Here is a 26,263-nt window from a genome sequence, read left to right as displayed (position 1 = left end):
AGGAAAACTAGAGGCAATATATATATTAAAAAATACGACCAAAAGGTAACAGATAAATCATGGTGTTTATAATATAGGCACTAGAAGTGATGTTTGGAAAATCATTTTAAAATGTTAACATAAAAGTAGAAAAAAGATGTCAGGACTGAATAATGAGAACTTTACTTTTGTGGGGGAGGGCACTTTATTTTTAATTTAACCAGTCCCAAATAAACGTGGTACATCCAGACAATGCAATATTATTCTGCACTAAGAAATAAGCTAACAAGCTGTGAAAAGACATGGAGGAATCTTAAATGCATATTACTAAATGAAAGGAGGCTTAAGAGACTATCTACTGGGTTTCCCTGGTGGCGCAGCGGTTAAGAATCCACCTGCTAATGCAGGGGACACAGGTTTGAGCCCTGCTCCGGGAAGATCCCACATGCCACAGAGCAACTAAGCCTGTGCACCACAACTACTGAGCCTGCGCTCTAGAGCCTGTGAACCACAACTACTGAGTCCACGTGCCACAACTACTGAAGCCCACGTGCCTAGAGCCCGTGCTCTGCAACAAGGGAAGCCAACACAATGAGAGGCCCGCGCACCACAACGAAGAGTAGCCCCCGCTCGCCACAACTAGAGAAAGCCCGCAGGCAGCAACGAAGACCCAACACAGCCAAAGAAATATATAGAAAAATCAAATAAATATATAAAAAATAAAATATTAAAAAAAAACTACAGACTGTATGATAACTGTATGATAAGAACTATATTTCTGGAAAAGACAAAACTACAGGGACAGCAAAAAGATTAGTGCTTGCTGGGGGTTAGGGAGGAAGAGGGATGAACAGACAGAAGATTTTTAGGCAGTGAAAGTACTCTGTATGAAACCTATAATGCTAACTGTGTTATTCCACACGTGTCCAAACCTACAGAATATACAACACCAAGAGTGAGTCGTGATGTAATGTACAGACTTCGGGTGATAATGACATGTCAATGTAGGTTCATCCAGCGTAACAAATGTACCCCTCTGGTGTGGAATGTTGATTGTGGGGGACACTGTGGATGTTGGGGCAGGAGGTATGTACCCTCCTTTCTATTTTGTAGTGAACCTAAAATGGCTCTAAAAAAGTCAAAGGAAAAGAAATAGACACAAAGAGAGACATGGTGAGAAAAAAGAATCCACAAACAAGTAAAGCAAAATATTAACCAGAGAACATGTTGTTGGGACTGCAGATTATTTTTTCTTCATACAGAGCTAAATGTTCCAAATTTATTTTAACAAAATTATACTGAAGCCCAAAGATACAGAGACTCTACTCCTGGACTGTTCAGTCTGTTCCAAAGATGTCAGTCCCCACTTGCACCAATATCACATTTTTATAAGTTACCTTTGTTGAATAATGTTTTTTTCTCCATGTAGGGCAAATTCTCCATTCCCCTTTTCTCCTCCAAAAATTTACTGCTAATTCTCATTTGTTTATTCTTTCAAATAAACTTGCAAACTTTTTCTCTAAAGGGCCAGAGAGTAAATATTTTAGGCTGGTAAACTTCTATCACTTATTCATTGTTTTGTTTTACTTTTTGAAATAAAAACCATTCTTGGGACATCCCTGGTGGCACAGTGGTTAAGAATCCACCTGCCAATGCAGGGACACTGGTTCGATCCCTGGTCCGGGAAGATCCCAAATGCCGTGGTGCAACTAAGCCTGTGCACCACAACTACTAAGACTGCGCTCTAGAGCCCGCAAACCACAACTACTGAACCCGCGTGCCACAATGACTGAAGCCCACGCGCCTAGAGCCTGTGCTCCGAAACAAGAGAAGCCACCACAATGAGAAGTGTGCGCACCGCAACGAAGAGTAGCCCCCACCTGGCGCAACTAGAGGAAGCCCATGACCCAGTGCAACCAAAATAAATTAAAAAAAAAAAATCTTAGCTAGCAGGCCACACAAAAGCAGCCCTAAGGCCAGCTTGAGAACCCCAGCATAAAGTGTAGCTTCCCAATAAGAACCTGCTGTATAAAAAAATAAATTAAATTTAAAAATTCAAAAGAATAAAAATAAAGTGTAGCTTCCCACCCCACTGGCAAAGATTTTGGCATTTTGACTCAGTTTATACTGAATTTACACATAAAATTCAGGAAAAATTAACATCTTTCCAACATTAACTCTTTCAAAAGCAAATTATGTGATTAAGTGATTCTTCACTTATTAAAGTCCTCCACTGTAGTTCTCAGAGCTGTACCGCTTTTATTTATGAATCCTGCAAACTAACTGTTAGGGTTTATAATTCCTGGGCACTTGAAGGCTCTGGCATTTGGGTATATGAATGCTGCAAAGAACTTGCTAGGTTTATTATTCCTGGCGTTTTTTGCCTAAAGAAAAACTAAAAAAACTACCACTAGAATGCAACAAAAAGTTACTTTTAAAATGTGGTAATAAGTGTTAGTTCTTTATTTCTTTTATATTCAGTAATCCAGTAACTCTTAGGTTAAGAGAGAGGTGGGTTAATCACTCAAGAGTGCATGCCACATGATAGACACTCAAATGTTTCAATAAATAAATGGTTCTAATTCTGTTCCCTCTCAAAACCCCACTAAAACTATAGTAATTTACCAAAAAAAAAAAAAAAAAAAAGCCCACAACCATGGGAAGAGCAGAGAAAAAAGAACTGGAATGTAGATGGAAAGGGCTAAGTAATCAATATACACCTTAAAGTCTCCTGGCAGCACCTTTCAGAACTGGGAGTGAAGGAAGGGAGTAAATTAAAAAGAATCCAGGGAAAGTTGTTCGGGAAATAACTAGATCCCTCCATCCCCTCCCCCTACTCCAAGTCCCTAGGCTTGCTGCCATGAGTTCAAAAATAAAAAGAAAAGAAGCAATTTGGAGGTAACAGACAGGCAGGGAATAGAAAATGCCTTTAAAAATATGTACCTATATATATCCTCAAAAGGATGTTAAGATTTTGCATGCACACAATTACAGGAAGCTATAAAAATGAACATTCAGAAGACCAGAGAGAGAGAGAACATCTGGAAATTAAAATTATGAAGCAGAAAAGGTTGGAAAATAAATTTCCCAGAAAACCAAACAAAAAGAGATGGAAAATGAGAGCAAAATTTAAATGAGAGTGAGAGTGCATCAGAGCTCGAAGACACTAACGAACCACTGCAGTAGATTCAATATCTGAATAACTGTTTCAAAGAGAAACGGGAGAGGAAAATCACCAATAAATCTCTCAGAAGTGATGGATAGGAGTTGCTATATTAAAGTCCAATAAGTACCCAGCACAATAGATGACAACACTCATACTAGAGCATGTCATTGTGAAATGGGGACAAGGAAAGACTCTATAAATTTCTGGTGAGTAGAAGGGAACTGGTCACATTAAAAAAAAAAAAAGTCATCAGAATAATTCCTGAGTTATTAACAGTTACAAGAGAAGATGACCATGGAACTTCAAAATTCTGAAGAAAAGAATTCTACACCCAGCCAAACTACAGATATGATATTGTTCAATAGGCATAGTCTCAAAAATCTTTAATAACCCTCATGTACCTTTTCTCAAAAAAGTTCTGCAAGATGTGATCCACCAAAGTGAAACAAGTAACCAAATAAGAGGAAAACAAGAGATACAGCAAACAGAGGAGTGCAACACAGAAGTCTTATGAGAGCAAATAAGGAACACAGTCAAAAGAGATCCAAAAAAGACAGGTGTGCACCAGATATAGAGAGCCAACGGTCTAGACTGGAGCAATGTGATTCAGGCTACATTCATGTGCTGTTATGACCAAGAGGCTTACTATTGTACCTTTTATTAAAAAACGACTGCCATGTGTCTGGCCTGGACATTTTTTTTTTTGGTATTTTTTAAATTGTAAATTTATTATTTTTAAAAATTTATTTACCTATGGTTGCATTGAGTCTTCGTTGTGGTGCACGGGCTCCTCATTGCGGTGCTTCTCTTGTTGCGGAGCATGGGCTCTAGGCACACGGGCCTCAGTAGCTGTGGCTCGTGGGGCTCTAGAGCACAGGTTCAGTAGTTGTGGCGCACAGGCTTAGTTGCTCTGCAGCATATGGGATCTTCCCAGACCAGGGCTCAAACCTGTGTCCCCTGCACTGGCAGGCGGATTCTTAACTACTGCACTACCAGGGAAGTCCCTGGCCTGAACATTTATGTACCCGTAACTCAGCTTAAAAATATGTTAACATGGACTTCCCTGGTGGCGCAGTGGTTGAGAGTCCGCCTGCCGATGCAGGGGACGTGGGTTCGTGCCCCGGTCCGGGAAGATCCCACATGCCGTGGAGCGGCTGGGCCCGTGAGCCGTGGCCACTGAGCCTGCGCGTCCGAAGCCTGTGCTCCGCAACGGGAGAAGCCACAACAGTGAGAGGCCCATGTACCGCAAAAAAAAAAAAAAAAAAAAAAAAAAAAAATATATATATATATATATATATATAGTTAACAAAGCTCCTTTTTCCTCTTCTGTGCCCTGCTCCCTGGAACAGCTCAGAATTTCACACCAGAATTAACCTATTCTTAAACAAGATACAGAGCAGCTCACTCGAAGAGACCACTCTCCTAACTGAAGGCTCTGCCTGGCCCATACCACAGCCCCAGCAGATAACTGTAGAGTCCTTTGTTTCCCAGAACATGTTCATGATCTTGCCCACTCGTTTTCCCAAGATGGGCTCTAGTAAAAATTCCAGGAAGCTGAAGCCAAACTATAACCCAGAAATGGTGTTTAGCTTATCTTAGGAACCTACCTGTAACAGTAGCAATACCGTGCTTTCCCTACACATCATCTAAGTTTTTAGTTTTTCAAAACTAAAATACTTAGCTGAAAGATATACACACTGGAGATTAAACTCTAAAGATAATTATACTGTAAAAAAAAAAAAAATTCAAGGGAATGACTAACATGAAAGTCAGAACAGTGAGTAGGTAAGGAGGCAAAGAAATGAAAATGTGATCAGAGTGTAAGATTGAGGTCCTGGGGCTTCCCTGGTGGCGCAGTGGTTAAGAATCTGCCTGCCAATGCAGGGGATACGGGTTCGAGCCCTGGTCCGGGAAGATCCCACATGCCGCAGAGCAACTAAGCCCGTGAGCCACAACTACTGAGCCTGCGTGCCACAACTACTGAGCCTGCACTCTAGAGCCCATGCTCCGCAACAAGAGAAGCCACCGCAATGAGAAGCCCATGCACTGCAACAAAGAGTAGCCCCTGCTCCCCGCAACTAGAGAAAGCCCGTGCACAGCAACAAAGACCCAACACAGCCAAAAATAAATAAAAATTAAGAAAAAAAAATTGAGGTACTGATGTTGTCTTATGTGATGGGTACATGGGTCTTCAGGTTATTACTCTAAAACTTACGTACAAATGTATTTCACATTTTTTCTACATAAAAGCATCTTGCTATTAGAAAAGAGAGGATCTCTAACAACATCAACAAAAAACAATTGTAGCATGATGGACAACAAGAGTCACAGAAGTGTTTTATTTGACCAGTAGTTTTTTAATTTTCAATTTGTTGCCAAAACATTCACCTTACAGATATACTACCCCATGTGTAGAATGACACAGGTAAAGGGTTATTCATCACAGTACTGGAATAGCAAATGGTTCCAAAGCAAGTTACATGGCTAAGCCCAGTGGGGATGGGGGGGCTGTAGACTACTCAAAGTTATGGATACAGGGAAGTATGATTCTTTAGGGGGCATAGCTAACAATCTTCCATACCTGTAAATTTTCTATTGCCTTTCTCAAATAATAATAGTAGTTACCAATCTTTCTAATTGTTCAATTTATCACCTAGTCCTTGGCTCACCTGGTATGGATCACATAGCCACACCAATAAACACAAACGGTACTATAATTTATCCCCAAATTAACGATCACATTCCCTTTTACAATCTATACAGGATTATAAACTCGAATATACTTATATGCCTTAATTGAACCCTAGCAAATGTTCATCAGTATAGAAATAAAAATGTTTTAAGGGCTTCCCTGGTGGCGCAGTGGTTGAGAGTCTGCCTGCCGATGCAGGGGACACGGGTTCGTGCCCCGGTCCGGGAAGATCCCACATGCCGCGGAGCGGCTGGGCCCGTGAGCCATGGCCGCTGAGCCTGCGCGTCCGGAGCCTGTGCTCCACAACGGGAGAGGCCACAGTGAGAGGCCCGCGTACCGCAAAAAAAAAAAAAAAAAAAAAAATTAAAAAAAAAAAAAAGTTTTAAGACCAAACCATGTAATACATACCATCAGAAAAAAAGTGAAAGCTTTGTGTTTACATGTAATGCTCTAAAAAATATATTACTAACTGAAAAACACAATGTGCCAGAATAGTGTACAGAGTTGGCTACCATTTATTTTTTTGAAAGAATATACAGCTGACCCATGAACAACGTAGGGGTTAGGAGCACTGACCCTCTACACAGTCTTAAATCCACACATAACTTTACAGCCAGCCCTCCTCATCCAAGGTCCCACATTTGCAGATACAAACAACCGCAGATCACATAGTACTTTAGTACGTATTAAGTGAAAAAAATCCGTGTATGTATAAGTGGAGCCATGCAGTTCAAACCCATGTTGTTCAAGAGTCAACTGCAAATCATATTTGCTTGTATATATAGTTGTCCCTCGACATCTGTGGGGGACTGATTCTAGGATCCTCTCAGATACCAAAATCTATAGATGTTCAAGTCCCTTATATAACATGGTATAGTACAGACAGCTCTCCAAAATTTGATCCACAGCTGGTTGAATCCTCAGACGGAAATCCATGGATGGGGGGCCAAATGAACACAAATCTCTACAGAAAGATATGAACTGACCATGGTGGTTGCCCCTAGAAGTGATCCACCTGGATGGGATCAGCTTGAGAAGATTTCACTGTATACTCTTTTGTACAAAATTTGAGTTGTGGACAATGTATACAATGGGCTACTCACCCACACATTTTCTTAAACAGCAAAACAAGGTCATAGGACAATTGTAATTTTAGGACAATTTTAATTGTCCATACAAAAGCAAATAATTATCTTTGGAAGTTTAAAATACAGAGAGAAAAAAATTAAAAACTAAAATACAGAGAAACATTTTCTAGAATAAAATTAAAAAATAACTTGCCCAACCAAACTGGTCTTTGTCATATTCAGTTGTACCTTACAAAGTTATAATACAACATGTGTTTGTATACAGCAGGATATGTCTAGATTCTACAGCCACATTGTCCAATTTGGTATCCCCTAGCTACATATGGAATTAAATTTCAATTAATTAAAAAATACAATTAATACAAGTTTAAAATTCATCTCCTGGGTTGGATTAGTCTTATTTCAAGTGCTCAATAGTGCCGCTAGTGGCTACCGTATTGGTCAGCACAAATATAGAACACTTCCATCATCACAGAAAGTTCTCTTGGACAGCCTTTTTTAAGAAGAATCCTCAAAAAAACTGGTTAATACTGGATGCTCTGGAGAGGAGAACTAGGTGACTGGAGAAAATAGATAGGAGATAGGTTTTTCACACCAGTAAGACAGGACTTTGCCTGTGCCAGGCAGCACCCTTAATGTTTCATGTTAACTCACTTAATCCTTACTGTACTTCAACTTCAATATAATTAGTTTCCTTTGTAATCCTATGTATTTTATTTAATTTAAAAACATTATTCTGAAAATGAGGTCACAGGCTCCAGCTGTTTACAGCTAAAAGGATCCATCTGAATTTTGGAACATGAGCATTTATTACTCATCTTCAAGAAAAAAGCTATTAAAAAAAGCTAAAATACCATTATCTATAAACCAAAACCCAAAAGAGATTTTACTAAATATTATTTTAAAATACGTCACACCAGTTTAAAAGAAAAAATAAAATGTATCGCTCCTAATCTCATCATGCCACCACCCATAAACCATCTGATACATCCTTTCAGATATGATTTTATGTTTATTTGTGTATAATGATGACCTATGCATCAATTTTATCCATAAGGTAAGAGTTTTGCTGAAGGCAAAGAGTTGGACATTTTAGTTTTGGTTGAATTTTAGTTTTTTTTTTTAAGTATAGTAATAAAGCTTGAAGATAGGACCTGGGTTGGAGTTCTACCTCTCTCACTTAGGAACTATGTGACCTTGGTAGAAACTTTTTAATTTAATTTTAAAAAGCTTTAAAATCAAAAAAAAAAATCACTTGAAATATGAATTTCTCACCTATAAAAAGTATTTATCCCACAATATTAAGATTTACAAAAAATTACGATATTTTATCTTTCTATTAAAATATTGACCTTAGTTAATACTTTATGTTATTAGACTGTGGTTACATAAGCTGTTGCCCTAAGATGACCCATGTAAAACCCCGAATTTTTTATAGCAATACTAATATCAGTTCACATAAATACTAAAACTTATTGACTGTCACTGTAATAAGCAGAGCACAGAAAAATTTCTGTAATTTCTAATTTCTGTATAGCATTTTGTATGAACACATTTAAAATATGTAACTGAAGACATTTTAGCTTTAAAGATTACTGCAGGGCTTCCCTGGTGGTGCAGTGGTTAAGAATCTGCCTGCCAATGCAGGGGACACAGGTTCAAGCCCTGGTCCTGGAAGATCCCACACGCAGAGCAACTTAGCTTATGCGCCACAACTACTGAACCTGCGTTCTAGAGCCCGCGAGCCACAACTACTGAGCCTGCGCACCTAGAGCCTGTGCTCTGCAAGAGGAGCCACCGCAATGAGAAGTCTGCACACCACAAGGAAGAGTAGCCCCACTCGCTGCAACTAGAGAAAAACTGCGCGCAGCAACGAAGACCCAATGCAGCCAAAAATAAATAAATTTATAAAAATAAATAAAAGTAAAGATTACTGCAAAGACATGAGTTTCAGAGAAATCTTATGGGCTTATTACTTCTACATTCCCCAAATAATTCAGCTTTTAAGACTAGCAACATACTACAACTGAAACTTTTTCAAAACTGCTTGACTCTTTGCCAGACCTTTCACCAAAATTACTAAAAGTACAAAGGTAGATGAGAGTAAATTCCACGTTTGCAAATTTTTTTTCAATTTCACTACACTCTTTTCACTAGCAAAATATTTTAACTGGCAAAACATATGAATTGACAGGTCCAGAAACCAAATGTAAAGGGGGAGAAGAAGAGTGACCATTCACTTTCTTTAGAAATCAACGCACAAAGTTCTGGACCAGTATGGCCAGTATAACTACTCGTTTAGTCCTCAAATTTAGACACCAAGGTGATATTTTCTTCTTGGTGATATTTTCTTAAGATTCTATACTTTGGATATCAGTTAGCCAACACTGTAGTACAACAGAAACTAAAAATAAATGTCCACATACTTTTAGAACTGTAGCAAAGTATCTATTAAGTTTATCAAATTAATCTTTCCAAGTCACACAAGGAACACACGTTAAATGCCTATGGGAAAGACAGTGTCATGGTTAAGAACACACACTCTGGAACATGGTTGCTTTAGTTTGAACTCCACCCCACCACTTATTAGCTCTGTGATCTTGGGCAAGTTAGTCACACAAAGTTACTTAATCTCTCCGTGCCTTGGTTTCCTCAACTGTGAAATAAGAATAATACCTACCTCATCGATTTGCTGTTAAAAATTAAATGAATAAATATATGTAAAGCACTTAGTAAGGTGCCTGACATACAGTAAGTGCTTTGTGTTAGCTATTATTAAGATATAAAGATCACCTACATTAAAAATCACTGTTACAGACTGTGTTTAAAATATCATTTTTATTCAGTTGCTTAGAACTCTAAATCTATAGCCCTGGAAATTCAATGCTGGGTCCTAATTTGTCATAATTCCATAGAAACTTACTGAACACAGTAAGCCAAAACTACAGCTTCCTATTGTTTCTATGGAAGATGTATCAAAAGTTCCAACTGGGAAAAACAATCTTATTTTTCTGACCACATTCTCAGGTTCTAGAAGGGACTACTTAGTACTTAAGAGACAAAAGCCATCCTTTCTTTTTTCTCCAGGCATGTACAGGAACTTTTAAAGAAACACTAGTGATTTTTACAGTAAGGAGCAGGAAGACTATCTGTGGGTTATGGGTCATAAGCCTTGTATTTCTTAATAATGGCAAAGAAATGATAAAGTCGGCTATGTAAATCTCCTAGCAAAGAGAGGAAAAAGTGAGTACAACTTTGCATGGATACACCTACATGCAGCACACCTATGGAATATTAACTTTATCTAGTTCTTTTTTTAAAAATAAATTTATTTATTTTTGGCTGTGTTGGGTCTTCACTGCTGTGAGCGGGGCTACTCTTCATTGTGGTGCACTGGCTTCTCATTGAGGTGGCTTCTCTTGTTGCAGAGCATGGTCTCTAGGTGCACGGCCTTCAGTAGTCGTGGCACGCGGGCTTCAGTAGTCGTGGCATGTGGGCTTCAGTAGTTGTGGCTCACAGGCTCTAGAGTGCAGGCTCAGCAGTTGTGGCGCACAGGCTTAGTTCCTCCGCGGCATGTGGAATCTTTCCAGACCAGGGCTCGAACCCATGTCCCCTGCATTGGCAGGCGGATTCTTAACCACTGCGCCACCAGGGAAGTCCTCTATCTAGTTCTTCATAACTGATAAATTTTCATCCCTGAATAGTGCATTTGAAAATCAAAACCACTATATCTTATTCCCATTTTTCAGCCAGACTTAGAAATTTCCATCTTCAAGGTCACACAGATATTAAAATTAGACTATAATTCTGGCTCGTTTCCACTTCTCAAAAAACTCTCTATGACAAAAATGGAGCAACTCAGAGGTACCAGAGGAGCAAGGAAGTTTCTAATAGTAGCAGAGAAGTAATAGAAGAAATTACCATTGCTAGAACAAGTACTTCACAGGTTGCTTGTTACATCCAGGACTGCTGGTACTTCTCCTATATTCTTAACCTTATATAAATTAAATAGAATACTTTAAAAAAAATTTTGCATAGAATTTTCTGTCCAAATTGGATTAAGGTTACATAATTCATTAAACATTTTATTCTCTGCAACTTTGGTGTGTAAAACTATGTCTATTTCTAAACTGGACTTCTCTAAGTCAAATAATTAGGCATAATTTTAATTCAGAGTAAAAAACAAAGTGAAATCTAAAATATAAACACCGGAACTAAATTTGTTTGGTTTATGAATGAACTTTGATATACTGGGTTCTTTCTCTTTTTTTTGCAGTACGTGGGTCTCTCACTTTTGTGGCCTCTCCCGCTGCGGAGCACAGGCTCTGGAAGCTCAGGCCCAGCGGCCATGGCTCACGGGCCCAGCCGCTCCGCGGCATGTGGGATCCTCCCAGACCCGGGCACGAACCTGCGTCCCCTGCATCGGCAGGCGGACTCTCAACCACTGCACCACCGGGGAAGCCCCTGGGTTCTTTCTTAAAGCAAAAATATGCATATTAATTTGCAAGGTCTGCTTGTTAATCAATAGTCTTTGGTTAGCAAAAATACATGGCATTATATAACAACATATTTGTCAACACGTATTTAAGACTTATTTACTTTTAATAAACTCTTTGCAATACAAAACGTGTTTCTAAAGGATAAAAAAAGGAAACATTAGATCAGCTGATTGTCCAAGTTGATTCCATTTATGAAACTAATGTACAGTTTAAAAAATTCAAGAGATACAATGTAAAAACAAGTAAAATTATATACCTTCAGTTTAACTAAATAAACCAAAATCTCTTACCTTTAAAAGAACTACAAGTCAAAAAAACCCCAATAATGAAGAATGAAGAATGAAGATAAAAGCTGCCAAAACCCACGACCCACTGGAGGTAAGATGGCCTGCCACCTTCGCCAACTGGTATTAAGTCTAACTTTGATCTACCCACAAAGTCTAATTTTGACCTAACCACAATTTAAATGCCAATAGAATAGGAGAGTATTGTTTATCCCAATGTTCAAAACTTTGCCATATTACCTGTTAAGAGGTAAAATGCTGCCTTTAATATACCTATCAAGCTTGTCAACAAGTTTAATATTTGTAAGCCACTTCTTTTATGTGTCTGTGTGTATTTTGTTGTGGGGTTTTTTGTTTTTTTTGGAAGTATAGTTGATTTACAATGTTGTGTTAGTTTCAGGTGTATTAGCAAAGTAATTCAATTATATATATATATATATACACACACACACACGTGTGTATATATGTACATATATATTTTTTCAGATTCTTTTCCATTATAGGTTATTATAAGATACTTAATATAGCTCCCTGTGCTCTATAGTAGGTCCCTGTTGTTTATCTATTTTATACAGTGTGTATCTGTTAATCCCAAACTCCTAATTTATCCCTTCCTCCTCCCTTTCCCCTTTGGTAACCATAAATTTGTTTTCTATGTCTGTGAATCTATTCCTGTTTTGTAAATAAGTTCACTTGTATAATTTTTTTAGATTCCATGTAAGCCATTTCTTAATCTAAATGATCTTATACACACACACTTGAGAAGCGCACAATATCAAACTGAAAATGACTGATATTTTACTTAATTTCCATAAATAAAAATTCCCTGAATGCCTTCAAAGGTGGGACAAGCAGAAAAAACCCATGACTCTAGGTGCTTCTGATTATGCTCAGCAAAAAATAAGGAAACTCACAAGCTAGCTGAAATAGCAATGAACAAATATGCTTTTTGTAGGCTTTTACATGGATACCTCAATTGCAGCAAATACTAATCAGCTGCTTAAAAAATATATATATACCACTATTTAAAATTGTCAAAAAGAATTCTAAATGACTAACCTGTGGACAAAGGTGCATTAAAAGTACTTTAAACTTGCATTTTTCACTAAAAATAAACACAAGATTATTTTACATGCATCCTCACTCTATTATAGCTTCAATCTGGCTTTTGACTTTCACACACTAAGTTTTTAGGTTCCCTACTCCCCAAATTTAAATGCAGCATTGAAATCTCCCTGGGGTCAGCACTAGAAGGAATGCTATACTGCATCATTGACCAGATCACTGGAAATTAAGTTCCTAAAATTTACACTGAACAAGGTATAGAATCACATTTTGTATAACTCTGTATCCTAAAGAACACTTGGTACAAGGTCCTAAATGTATCAGGAGCTATAAATATTTACTGACTCAAAACAGTCCTTCAACACTTTTTAGTTTTGTTCCATGTTGTTGAAACAAAACAGCATAGCCTGCAAAACCCAAAGGCCCTAAATGTTACTGAAACTTCACAGACTACATTGTTTTATTGTTTAGAGGTTTTAGCCTTGCCCTTATTACCAGCTGTAATGCTTTTACTAACGCTGGTACGGTCGGTAGGAGTTGATCCAGTCAGAAGTAGTATCAGAGCCCATAAAAGGGTTTTAAGTTCAAGTTTTACATATTTATCTTTTATCTATTTAACATTAATGTTCTAAAAATCATTTAACTGTATCAGCAACTTAATAAAGTTCTGTAGTCAACCTAATTTCCAGGAATGTAAATAAACACTTGTACCAATAAAAGAATAAGTAACCAAGCAGGAAATGTGCCTTAAGTTCTGGCAACAAGGTAAGGATAGTGTTTAAGTCAATGTAATGAAAAATAAGCATTTTTGTATTCTGTAGACCTTTTCATAACTAATTTTTTAATAGTTATAAAAGTCTTTAAAAAGTCAAAGCAAATTGGGAAGCCATTATCAAAATCACAAACTACCATTAAAGATATATGAAAATATCCGGCAACCAAGGTCCAGAACTGGTTCCAGGGTATCAAAGGTTTTCTGGTTAATGTATTATGCCTCTAAAATATCACTTAGATGCAACATTCCTGAAACGGCAACACAGACCTAGAAGTTTCAGTGAGCCACTGCCGGCAAACCCAAACTATGACAAAGATACTCCCTCCTTTGGACGGTTATCAATCAACTTGGTGCTCTGGGATCAGCTTGCTTGAAAGAAGTTTAAGATGGTGCCCAAACTGGGAGAGAAACCAGTAGAACGGATAAAGAGAAAATCAAATGGAAAAGTAACTTTAAAAGTTAAGTTCCTATTTCCAATAATCTGTGCCTGAGGAACCTTCCAGACGAAAAAGACAGATTCGGAAGAACAGACGGATCTACACCCACTCGCATTCTCTGAGGCGTGAGCACTGCGCGGAAACGATGAATGAATGGGAGACGGGCGCGTGTGAAATGCAGCAGGTCCGGCCGGCAACCAGACCAGCAGCAGCTCTCCGTAGGCCTCGCTCCTCCCCCTTCCCTCCTCCATGACAGCCCAGCCTCCAGCATGGAGGGGCGAGGACAATGTGATCCCCCGGCTAACCACCACCACCACCCTTCATCCTACTCGCAGAGCTTTACCCTGTGACACGGGGTTCTCCTTCCCACTCCAAACCCTTCTCGCCTCCCCTGCAGCCCACCCCGGCGACTCTTGGACGCGCCGGCGTAACATGCGCTGGCCGCTCTCGGCTCCCCTAGGCGAGGTCGAAGCTTCTCCGCGCACGCCGCGGCACCATTCCCGCCCAACTCACCCTAGGGCAACGCGCGCCCACCGGCTCCCTGGCCCACCAGTCTAAGAAGTTCCGGCGCGCGCTCCGCACCCGAGCCCCTGGGCTAAAGCGAGGGAGGGAGACACGGAAAGGCTGCCCCAAGGCTCCCTCCATCTCATTCCAGGCCGGTTCGCCGCCCACCCTCCCTGCGGATCCGGGCGCCAGCTCGGAGACGACCCAGCGCCCTCCTATCCCGAAGACACAATTCCCACACACCTAGCCCAGGGCCCAGGTCGCCCTCCACCCTCGAACCCCCTCGCGGCTCCGCCTGAGGCGCCGCCCCTCCCCCACACCTCTCCGCGAGCTCTCGGGCCCCCACCAGAACGTGGGCTCTACACGCCGTCGCGGCCAACCTCCGGGGCGCCCCCAGTTGTCCGCGGGGAGGTCAGGCCCACGAAGAGGGGGAGGGGGCGGCAAGGGGTAGCGTGCGCACCGGGAACGCGGTCCCGCGGGGTCCCCGAGTCCGAAGGGAGATGGAGCGTGCGGGCCTGTGGGGGTGGGGGCCAAAAGCAATACTCACCGGTTCCACAGTCGCCATCTTAGATCGATCTGATCGCACAACCGCTCCTGAAGGGGGGGGTGAGAGAAAAAAATGAGATTCAAACCGCATTGGCCGGCTTCTGTTCACGTGACGGACGTGTCCGTTTGGCCCTGGCGGCGCCTGCGCAAGACTGCGGCGGCGTGTTTAACGAGAGGCTTCTGGGAAGTGGAGTCTTTCTCCTGTGTTTCTCTCTCGTTTTCGTTTTTTTTTTTCTTTCAGGCAAAGAAGTTTAAAAAAAAAAGGACTGGTCACGTGGTCGATGGGTACCGTGCACGGTTCTCGGCGCGGCGGACACACGCGTTCTGGAGGGTGGTTTTCAGTCCTCTGCTCTTCCGCCTGGATAGCTGCTGTCGCACTTACTGCCAGGCATGCCTGCTGTACCCTTTGTCGCCCTGTCCTCCCATCTTTCCCGAAAGGTTGGGAACCATAGGTTCAGCACGCACAATAAGGCTTCGTTTGCTTAGTTGAGGTCCTAGAACAAGTTGCCTGTGTGTTCATTTAATTTTCTTTTGACTGCACACCATTTTCTCTTAGTTTCAAAAAGAGGCGGCGATGGAGAATCGTTTAAGCAGGCAACCCTCCCCGGTCGCCGGCTCCGCTAACGCTGGTGGTCACTCATGGCCATCACTGCCAAAAGGGGTGGCGGGGCTGCCCACAGTACCCACTTGCCACAGGTTGGGGGAGGGGGAGTGCACCCGACAGCGTTTCCTGTTCCAACTCCTGAGATTAAGACCTCAAGGCTAAGGCTTGCGTGGAAGTAAAAATCATTTGCAAGTTGGGTCCTCTCGCTTCCACTGTTCTGCTTTAACGTGATCGGAACTAGCCCAAGTCCGGGTGCCAGCCAGGGAAGCCACTCCGGCCCCCGCTGACTAAGCCCTGGATTGACCGTCAGGAGTCGTTAGGCCGGGTCAACTATGACTCGACGTTGACTCATTCTCCTTGGGCGAGTGACTTAATCATTCAGTGCCCTAGCTTTTTCATTTATGAACCACAGATGATAATACACTTCCCTCACAAGGGTGTGCTATGCTAATGATTGTAACCAGCTTTGAAAATGAATCGGACTCCCTAAATGCTTCAGAATAGTCAACCTCGTGCCTTCCTAAGGATCAGCGGCTTTCCCTGTTTTTTTTTTTAAAACAATGTTTAATTTTTTTCTTTCGTGCACTTTCTTACATTATCATGTACACCAATGCAATTTTAAAGTTTCAAGACAAGTTTTTTTTTTGAACTGTACCTACCCTCCATGGAGACTTTAATGTTCAGGAAAATAGTGTTATATTCACAATAATCACTGGTAATTAGAAATTTATCCCTACAGTGGCATCCTATATTTCCTTTCCCTGTAAGATGCTGTGCTGTCATTTCTCAAGACAGTGTTATTCTGCATGGTTATTAATACAAAAAACAGAGGTAAAGAAATCTAGTAGAGTGCTACTGTAAGGTTTTAATGAAGAAGACATACGATTACTGTTTTCCATGCTGCTTAAGAATGTTAACACCAGAAAAATCAGTATAAGCAGGTTGCCTGTGCCTGCCTGCTTACAGTGTTGCTGATGTCCAGAGCTGTGTCATACCTATTACTGACTACATAATGGTCGCTTGAGTTGGCTAACACATAATTGAGGCTGTAATAACTCAAAACCATTGCCTGATCATAGGCTTTGGTTTACCTGGATGTCAGACACGATTAATAAAAGCTTTTGACCAACTTAGCTCTAGTAGGTTTAAAGTAGAAAGAATTCTGAAAACATAAAATAAATGGATAAATGAATTTCTATTTAGACTATCTACTCTTAGTCAACCTATCCAAAGTAATTATAGTCGACCTCAGTGATACTTTCTGTTGTTTAAAAGTAGTATCCTGTTATCCTCTTTGAAGAGATAGTATATATGTATTATTTTCCCAATGCTGCTAGATAATAGAACAAAAGAGATTTAAAGAGATTTCAGTGGGACTGAATACCAGTGATGTTCTTAAAACTTCCTTTTAATAATAGCTTCCATTATTTTAACTTTTCTCTTGATCAAAACACACCTCACTTTTGTCAATCATCCTAGTACTTCTACTATACATGTATAGTAGAAGTATATATATATACTCCTCTTTGGAGCTTAATTTCTCTCCATTTTCTATGAGCTTTGTTGCATGTGTTTTATGACACATTCATGTGTCTTTTCCTAATATTACCATTAGACTCTACCATGTCAAAGACTTGGTGATTAGGTTTTTATCTATGTGTGTATATGGTTGTTTTGCTTTTGCCAATCTGAAATATTTTATTCTTTTTTTTTTTTTTTTTTTTTGCGGTACGCGGGCCTCTGACTGCTGTAGCCTCTCCCGTAGTGGAGCACAGGCTCTGGACGTGCAGGCTCAGCGGCCATGGCTCATGGGCGAAATATTTTATTCTTTATTAATCTATTAATGCACAAAAAAGTACATTTGTTACATTACTACCATATTTGTGCTTGTACTTAAAGGAAAGAGTAATAAAAAAGATATTTGAAATGGGATATTGTATTGAAACACTATTCTACTTGTTGGAGTTATCTAGTTAATACATAATTAATGGCCCAGCATAGTATCATGGTAACTATTATTTAAAATCCTGGAAAATAAATAAATAAATAAATGCCTGGAATGATTGGTTATCATTTAGCATCTGTAAATAGTCATGATCTTTTCTCTACCTAATATAATCCTGAAGCTGGTATATCACTAGTCTTTATAGATCTAACTCATGGTAAAGAGACTTTAAATAATTTAATAGAACGCATCATAATAAAAACAGCACATCATTTTTATCATGTATTTTGTCATTGGAATTTTATTTAGGTTTTCTAAATAATCAAAATCATTGTTTTGCTGGGCATTGTTCAACTGTGGTTCAAACTGATCACATCTGCTATAAAAATATTACTACTACACTGTCTAGGATTTAAAAAAAAACAGGCCTTGGAATTTTAGACATTCTGTTTAAATTAGTTGCCTTTCTTAGACTTGGATTAGTACTAAGCAATCGTTTTTTCTTAAAATGAATAGGTTTTGAGACTGAAGATATGAAATCGCATAATAAAGTAAATGATCCTTAATATTTTCATTTTGGGTATTAACTTTAGATATAATCTAAACCAACCTCTAGTTAACACTTTTTTTAAAACCTTTTTCACTCTCTTTTTAAACTTGGTTATACTTTATACTCTATTTTTTAAATTGTTATTGTCACTTTCTACAGTGATGTTACTTTAGGAAAGACCTAAAATGATGGCTTCAAACAGGATAAATAATCCTTTAAATTACAATTATATAGTTTAGTATGTGAGAGCATGAGCTCCAATGTCAAATTTTCTTGGTTCATAATCCCAATTCTCCCCTTTACTGTGACCACATGCAGATTATTTAGTCTCTTTGTGCTTCATTTTGTCATCAGTTAGATAGGCACAATAACAGTACATATCTTGCATGGTTAGTGTGAGAAATGAGTTAATCCATGTAACTTATTTAGAATAGTTCTTAGAATATAGTAAGCACTCAATGTAACTATAATTACCATGATGTAATATTATATTAACATAAATTTATTATTTCTACTTTTTGTATAGTGTAATATGCTTAAGAATTCTTCTGTGCAGAGAACCAACCCCCACCCATTATCTTTAAGGATATTCCAAGCTTTCAGAGTCAACTATTGATTTCTTATAACATACCACATATTTTTCACATCAATTAATTCATTTGACCTTTATAACAAATATGTGAATTAAAAATTATCACCCCAATCTTATAGATAAAGAAACAGACTCAGTAAAGTAGGGGACACAGGCAAGTCCACACAGCCAATGGGTGAGCTGGAATTCAAACCCAGTTCTCTTGACTCCAAGATTCTTTCTTCCATACCAGAGCTGCTTTCCTCTGATAGGGTCTTCCAAAATGCCTGTATCTCTTTGAAGGACTTCAAAACTGACAATTCAACAAGTACTAAGTTAGTAATGGGAAATGTGTAATATTTGAAGGATATTTAAAGGACATGGGAAGCCCAGGCACTTCCTTTCTGGACTGTTCTGTTTGGCATCCTAAGTCATAGATATATAAATAGTTCACTACCCATATAAAGAAGTGTGACTAAGAACAGAAAGGGTGCAGCTAACAAGCCAAAACAAGCACTCATTCACCTGATGATTGAGACAGTCACTTCGTTTCTTCCCTTGTTTCATTCAGATCTCTGTTCCAATGCCATCTCCTGAGGGAAGGCTTCCTTGACCACCCTATCTAAATTACCATGCTCATTACTCTTTATCTCCTTAACCCTGCTTTATTTTTCTTCAGGCCACTTTATAACTCTAGCTCTAAACCCAGTATTACATTAAATATTATTTAATTAATCATTGGTTGCCTCCACTAGCAAAATGTTAGGTCCTTGATGATTTGTAGGTAGAATGCCAACAAATATTTGGGAAAAACCAAGATTTTTAAAACTTCACAGAATTCTAGCCTTAGGACTAACAATGTAATAGGAAAATTACTATATACCAGGTATCATGTTAAGCAGTTTATGTGCATTGATAATACCTCATTTTATCTTCAAAACAACATTCTGAGATAGATAAGGAAACTGAGGTTAAATAACTTTCCCAAGAACACAGTTCTGTCTTCAGGGCTCTTAACACTATATAATATTGACTAGATTGTAATTGGACTGCCTAATAAGAAAGATAATTGTCTGAAATACTGAGAAATAATCTGCAAAGAGTATGTGAAAAATTCATATAAGGAGTATGCTGGGTCAACAATAAGATACTATAAAGAAATGTAATTTACCTTTTAAAATTGAAATTAGAAAAAAATTTAAATGTAGTGGGATGAGATCAGTAGCTTTTAGAAATAACCCACAAGATTGTAAACACCCAAAATTCAGAGATTTGGGTGGAACTTCAGGGAAGCATGATTGGATTTTCATTGTTACATACATGAGTAAGTGCTTATATTGAACTTGTCTAAAGAAATATGTTAATGGGTGGGAGCTGGTCTGCTTACCATCTATAAAAGAGGAATCCAGAATGACAATATTTGACCACCTAGTTTTGTTCTAGGGACAGAGTGCCCTGGTGCAAAAATATGGATCTCTGGTCCATTTGGCCCTCATTGGGGACGGTTTCTTGAGGACACCAGAACTAATTCTCCTTGTTTGGTTCCAGGTTTACCAAGCGACCATATGATGAACATATCTTCTGGTATTGATTTGTATATATGTAGGGCTGATATGGATACAGGAATGTCTAGACTAGTTATATTGCTCAGAGTCCATCTTAACTGGCACTAAATTTTTAGTTTGTTTTACTTACACTCTATGAGCTTGGCTAAAAGAAAACTACCCCTGTGGACTGGATTTTCTCTGTGTCCTCAGATTGTGATGATTCTCGGAGGAAACACCAATCTACAGGAATGGTCTGGTTGGCTACCTTCCCCAGGACTTGCCATGTGCCTTTCTACTCCAACAGCATCGTTGGAGACCTGTGAATTAGAAATTTTTGATTCACCTGCCTCTAAACTCTTATTTTAAATTCAGAGTTTGAGAGATACCAATCCTCATTCAGGACATTGCTCAGAAACATGGGATGTACTAAAAATTCTCAGATATCACCTTATGTGTTTCAAGTAGCTAATGGAAAACCGTGATTATTGTTTTGTTAAAAATAAATAATAAAATAATGGTAATAATACTCGCAAGAGAGCCATTTATATCTTTTTAAAAAATGACAAATCACTATTAAAGACTTACTATTTGGGGAGAGCTTTTGTCAGGTCTGTGGATACATTTAGTACAAACTGACCAACAGTATCCACAGCTCTGAAATGGAAAGTTAAGAAATGGGTCTATACTTTTATCATATCAGTGCCTGAGATTATCAGGTTTTAAGAAGGGGAAAAGGGTTTGATCTAGATATGCGTATTAGCAGACTGGATGTACTTAGCTTATAAAAAGTGACTTCTGGAAAATGAAAAAAAATTACTATGCTGGGCAGATTTATGAAACAAACTGTTAGTTTAATTGCCAGGCAATTTATGGAAACAGAACCTTAAAGAAAAAAATCTGACCTTGCTTAAAAGTTTTTCCATATAGGCTTATATGCTTTTCCTCCCTGAAAGGTAAGAGAATAGGTTCACATGAGAGTTAAATACCTATTTTATTGTACAGTAAAATAAGATGGCAAGATAAGTAAACACGATCCTATTCCTTTATTAGAGCTTAACTTTTACATTCTGAAAGAGATTTGGGCAATATATAGGAAAATGTCAGCAGTCATTGTTGAAATTTTAAAACTAAGGGGAAATTATTGTTTTGTTAGTTACAAAAAGGATTAGCTAGGGCTTCCCTGGTGGCGCAGTGGTTGAGAGTCCGCCTGCCGATGCAGGGGACACGGGTTCGTGTCCTGGTCTGGGAAGATCCCACATGCCACGGTGCGGCTGGGCCCGTGAGCCATGGCCGCTGAGCCTGCGTGTCTGGAGTCTATGCTCCGCAACGGGAGAGGCCACAACAGTGAGAGGCCCGCGTACCTCAAAAAATAAATAAATAAATAAATAAAAGGATTAGCTAAATGTAATTAATACTTGAAGAAAAGGGAAATTATTGTTTTGTTAGTTACAAAAAGGATTAGCTAAATGTAATTAATACTTGAAGAGCAGAGCGATACTTGACTGAAAATATTTAAGTGAAAATATTTAAATATTTTAACTTATTAACTTTTGTTTATTTTTTTGTCTTAAAAAGGAATGTTGGGCTTCCCTGGTGGCGCAGGGGTTGAGAATCCACCTGCCAATGCAGGGGACACGGGTTCGAGCCCTGGTCCGGGAAGATCCCACATGCAGAGGAGCAACTAAGCCCGTGCGCCACAACTACTGAGCCTGCGCTCTAGAGCCCGCGAGCCACAACTACAGAAGCCTGTGCGCCTAGAGCCCGTGCTCCGCAACTAGAGAAGCCACCGCAATGAGAAGACTGCGCAACGCAAGGAAGTAGCCCCTGCTCACTGCAACTAGAGAAAGCCCGCGTGCAGCAACAAAGACCCAACGCAGCCAAAAAAAAAGAGGAATGTTACATTGCATGTCAACTGTACCACAATAAAACTTTTTTTTCAAAGAGCCGAAAAAAGGTAATGTTAAATATAGGAAATTCATGCTATTTTCTGAAACTGCCTAGGGGGTAAAAGTATTTAAAGTACTCATAAAGAAACTTGGAACTATGTTCTTATTTTGGGAGATTAAACCAGATATCTGATAGAAGATAATATTACTTAAAAGCCTTGTGTTCAGCTCCATCAAAAGAAATAAAAAAGAAATCACACCCATACCAAGAGAGGAATTTGTTATTTATTTGCTCTTTAACTTGGAGCTGGACTTTAGCAAAACCTTTCATGTTAGGGGATGGGACAACAGCTTAAACTGGTTTGGATCTATAAATTAAACTTTCGTTTTTCAAAATGTAAGGAGGGAATTCCCCGGCGTTCCAGTGGTTAGGACTCCACACTTTCACTGTCAGGGGCCCGGGTTGGATCCCTGGTTGGGGAACTAAGATCCTGCAAGACGCGTGGCCAAAAACAAACAAACAAACAAACAAACAAACAAACAAACAAAACATGTTTAAGGAACCCTGGAGTAGAATTGGAATTTTAAAAATTATTCTATTATCCTTATTGTTTTTATACTGTTCTTCCCCTTGGTGATTTTTTTCTTTTCTTCTTTTTTTTTTTTTTTTGTTTTTTAGCCCCTTGGTGATTTTTTAAATGCATTTAATCTTATATAATGGTTTCATTTTAAACACAATATAACAAACATCATTAAAGAAATTTTTTTTTAAAAAAGGAAAATCTTCCCTACTACCCTAATACATCAATATGCCAACATTTTATGCTCTTACAATTATAGGTCACATACAGTTTTGAACTGTATTTTTCACGTGATCTCTTATTGAGAATATTTTGGACACTGTTTGTAGACTAGATAATACTTTTTAAACATTTTATTTTGAAAAATTATCAAACTTACAGAATAGTTGCAATAGTAACTTCCACAAACCCTTCTAAAGTAAACAATCGTTAACATGTTGCCTTGTCTCTCAATCTTTCATTATTTCTGAGCCATTTGAGAGCAAGTTGCAGACATAATGAGCTCTAAATACTTCAACATGTTCCTCCTAAGTATGAAAATATTTTCTTACAGAGCCATAACACAATTAAATCAGGAAATGTAATATTCAACACTTTTATCTAAAATTTAATCATCGAATCAATATTCAAATTTTGCCAATTGTTTGAATAATTAGTTTTATAAATTTTTTTTTCCAATCTAGGATCATGCATTGCATTAGTTGTCATGTCTCTTCAGCTTAATCTGAAACAGTTCCTCAGCTTGTCTTTTGAAACAATGACACTCAAAAGTAAAGGACAGTTGTTTTGAAGAATATCCCTTAATTTGGTTTATCTGATTGTTTCCTACGATGCTGTTAGGATTATTGTGGACTTGTTATGTTGATACAACACTTTTAAACTTGTACATTTTTGGCAGAGATTCTATGTAATATTGTGTCCTTCCTAGAGCATCACATCAACATTGGTAGCATTAGCGGCCTCAGAATATTTCACTAAGTAGATATATTACAATACCTAATTCTCCATGGCTATATATTCAGGTTATTTCCAGTTTTCTCCTATTATGAATAATGCTCTAATGCATACATTCAAGAGAAATTTATTTTCATATTTTAGATAATTACTTCAGGATAAATTTTCAGCAATGGAATTAAATGGTTTATAGAATACAACACAACTTTCACTTTTTATACATATTGGAATTCATATTGCTCTCCAAAAATGTTGTATCAACCTAACAGGTTACAACAAGCATCAGCATTTGGCCTTAAAGGAATTAAAATTTATTTATTTATTATTATTTTTTTTAACATCTTTATTGGGGTATAATTGCTTTACAATGGTGTGTTAGTTTCTGCTTTATAACAAAGTGAATCAGTCATACATAAACATATGTTCCCATATGTCTTCCCTCTTGCGTCTCCCTCCCTCCCACCCTCCCTATCCCACCCCTCCAGGCTGTCACGAAGCACCGAGCCAATATCCCTGTGCCATGCGGCTGCTTCCCACTAGCTATCTACCTTACTACGTTTGTTAGTGTATATATGTCCATGACTCTCTCGCCCTGTCACAGCTCACCCTTCCCCCTCCCCATAACCTCAAGTCCGTTCTCTAGGAGGTCTGCGTCTTTATTTCTGCCTTACCCCTAGGTTCTTCATGACATTTTTTTTTTCTTAAATTCCATATATATGTGTTAGCATACGGTATTTGTCTTTTTCTTTCTGACTTACTTCACTCTGTATGACAGACTCTAGGTCCATCCACCTCACTACAAATAACTCAATTTTGTTTCTTTTTATGGCTGAGTAATATTCCATTGTATATATGTGCCACATCTTCTTTATCCATTCATCCGATGATGGGCACTTAGGTTGTTTCCATCTCTGGGCTATTGTAAATAGAGCTGCAATGAACATTTTGGTACATGACTCTTTTTGAATTTTGGTTTTCTCAGGGTATATGCCCAGTAGTGGGATTGCTGGGTCATATGGTAGTTCTATTTGTAGTTTTTTAAGGAACCTCCATACTGTTCTCCATAGTGGCTGAACCAATTCACATTCCCACCAGCAGTGCAAGAGTGTTCCCTTTTCTCCACACCCTCTCCAGCATTTATTGTTTCTAGATTTTTTGATGATGGCCATTCTGACTGGTGTGAGATGATATCTCATTGTAGTTTTGATTTGCATTTCTCTAATGATTAATGATGTTGAGCATTCTTTGATGTGTTTGTTGGCAGTCTGTATATCTTCTTTGGAGAAATGTCTATTTAGGTCTTCTGCCCATTTTTGGATTGGGTTGTTTGTTTTTTTGTTATTGAGCTGCATGAGCTGCTTGTAAATTTTGGAGATTAATCCTTTGTCGGTTGCTTCATTTGCAAATATTTTCTCCCATTCTGAGGGTTGTCTTTTGGTCTTGTTTATGGTTTCCTTTGCTGTGCAAAAGCTTTGAAGTTTCATTAGGTCCCATTTGTTTATTTTTGTTTTTATTTCCATTACTCTAGGAGGTGGGTCAGAAAGGATCTTGCTGTGATTTATGTCATAGAGTGTTCTGCCTATGTTTTCCTCTAAGAGTTTGATAGTTTCTGGCCTTACATTTAGGTCTTTAATCCATTTTGAGCTTATTTTTGTGTATGGTGTTAGGGAGTGATCTAATCTCATACTTTTACATGTACCTGTCCAGTTTTCCCAGCACCACTTATTGAAGAGGCTGTCCTTTCTCCACTGTACATTCCTGCCACCTTTATCAAAGATAAGGTGTCCATATGTGCATGGGTTTATCTCTGGGCTTTCTATCCTGTTCCATTGATCTATCTTTCTGTTTTTGTGCCAGTACCATACCGTCTTGATAACTGTAGCTTTGTAGTATAGTCTGAAGTCAGGGAGCCTGATTCCTCCAGTTCCTTTTTTCGTTCTCAAGATTGCTTTGGCTATTCGGGGTCTTTTGTGTTTCCATACAAATTGCAAAAATTTTTGTTCTAGTTCTGTGAAAAATGCCAGTGGTAGTTTGATAGGGATTGCATTGAATCTATAGATTGCTTTGGGTAGTAGAGTCATTTTCACAATGTTGATTCTTCCAATCCAAGAACATGGTATATCTCTCCATCTATTTGTATCATCTTTAATTTCTTTCATCAGTGTCTTATAATTTTCTGCATACAGGTCTTTTGTCTCCTTAGGTAGGTTTATTCCTAGATATTTTATTCTTTTTGTTGCAATGGTAAATGGGAGTGTTTTCTTGATTTCACTTTCAGCTTTTTCATCATTAGTATATAGGAATGCCAGAGATTTCTGTGCATTAATTTTGTATCCTGCTACTTTACCAAATTCATTGATTAGCTCTAGTAGTTTTCTGGTAGCATCTTTAGGATTCTCTATGTATAGGATCATGTCATCTGCAAACAGTGACAGCTTTACTTCTTCTTCTCCGATTTGGATTCCTTTTATTTCCTTTTCTTCTCTGATTGCTGTGGCTAAAACTTCCAAAACTATGTTGAATAAGAGTGGTGAGAGTGGGCAACCTTGTCTTGTTCCTGATCTTAGTGGAAATGCTTTCAGTTTTTCAC

The 26,263-nt window shown here is 38.6% G+C and overlaps 1 protein-coding gene across 2 annotated transcripts in view; it reads right to left on the bottom strand.

Annotated features, from left to right (window-relative positions):
* Positions 1-26,263, bottom strand: part of EIF4E (eukaryotic translation initiation factor 4E) — a 113,304-nt gene that overhangs the window by 33,213 nt on the left and 53,828 nt on the right. For both annotated transcript variants that reach the window (XM_067736906.1, XM_067736907.1), the window contains exon 2: positions 15,037-15,083. In XM_067736906.1, the coding sequence (XP_067593007.1) occupies positions 15,037-15,083 (47 nt within the window). The remainder of the gene's footprint in view (positions 1-15,036; positions 15,084-26,263) is intronic.

Source organism: Pseudorca crassidens, chromosome 4 (assembly GCF_039906515.1).
Source record: "Pseudorca crassidens isolate mPseCra1 chromosome 4, mPseCra1.hap1, whole genome shotgun sequence".
In the NCBI taxonomy this organism is placed as follows: domain Eukaryota; kingdom Metazoa; phylum Chordata; class Mammalia; order Artiodactyla; family Delphinidae; genus Pseudorca; species Pseudorca crassidens.
This window is presented reverse-complemented; position numbering and strand designations above follow the sequence as displayed.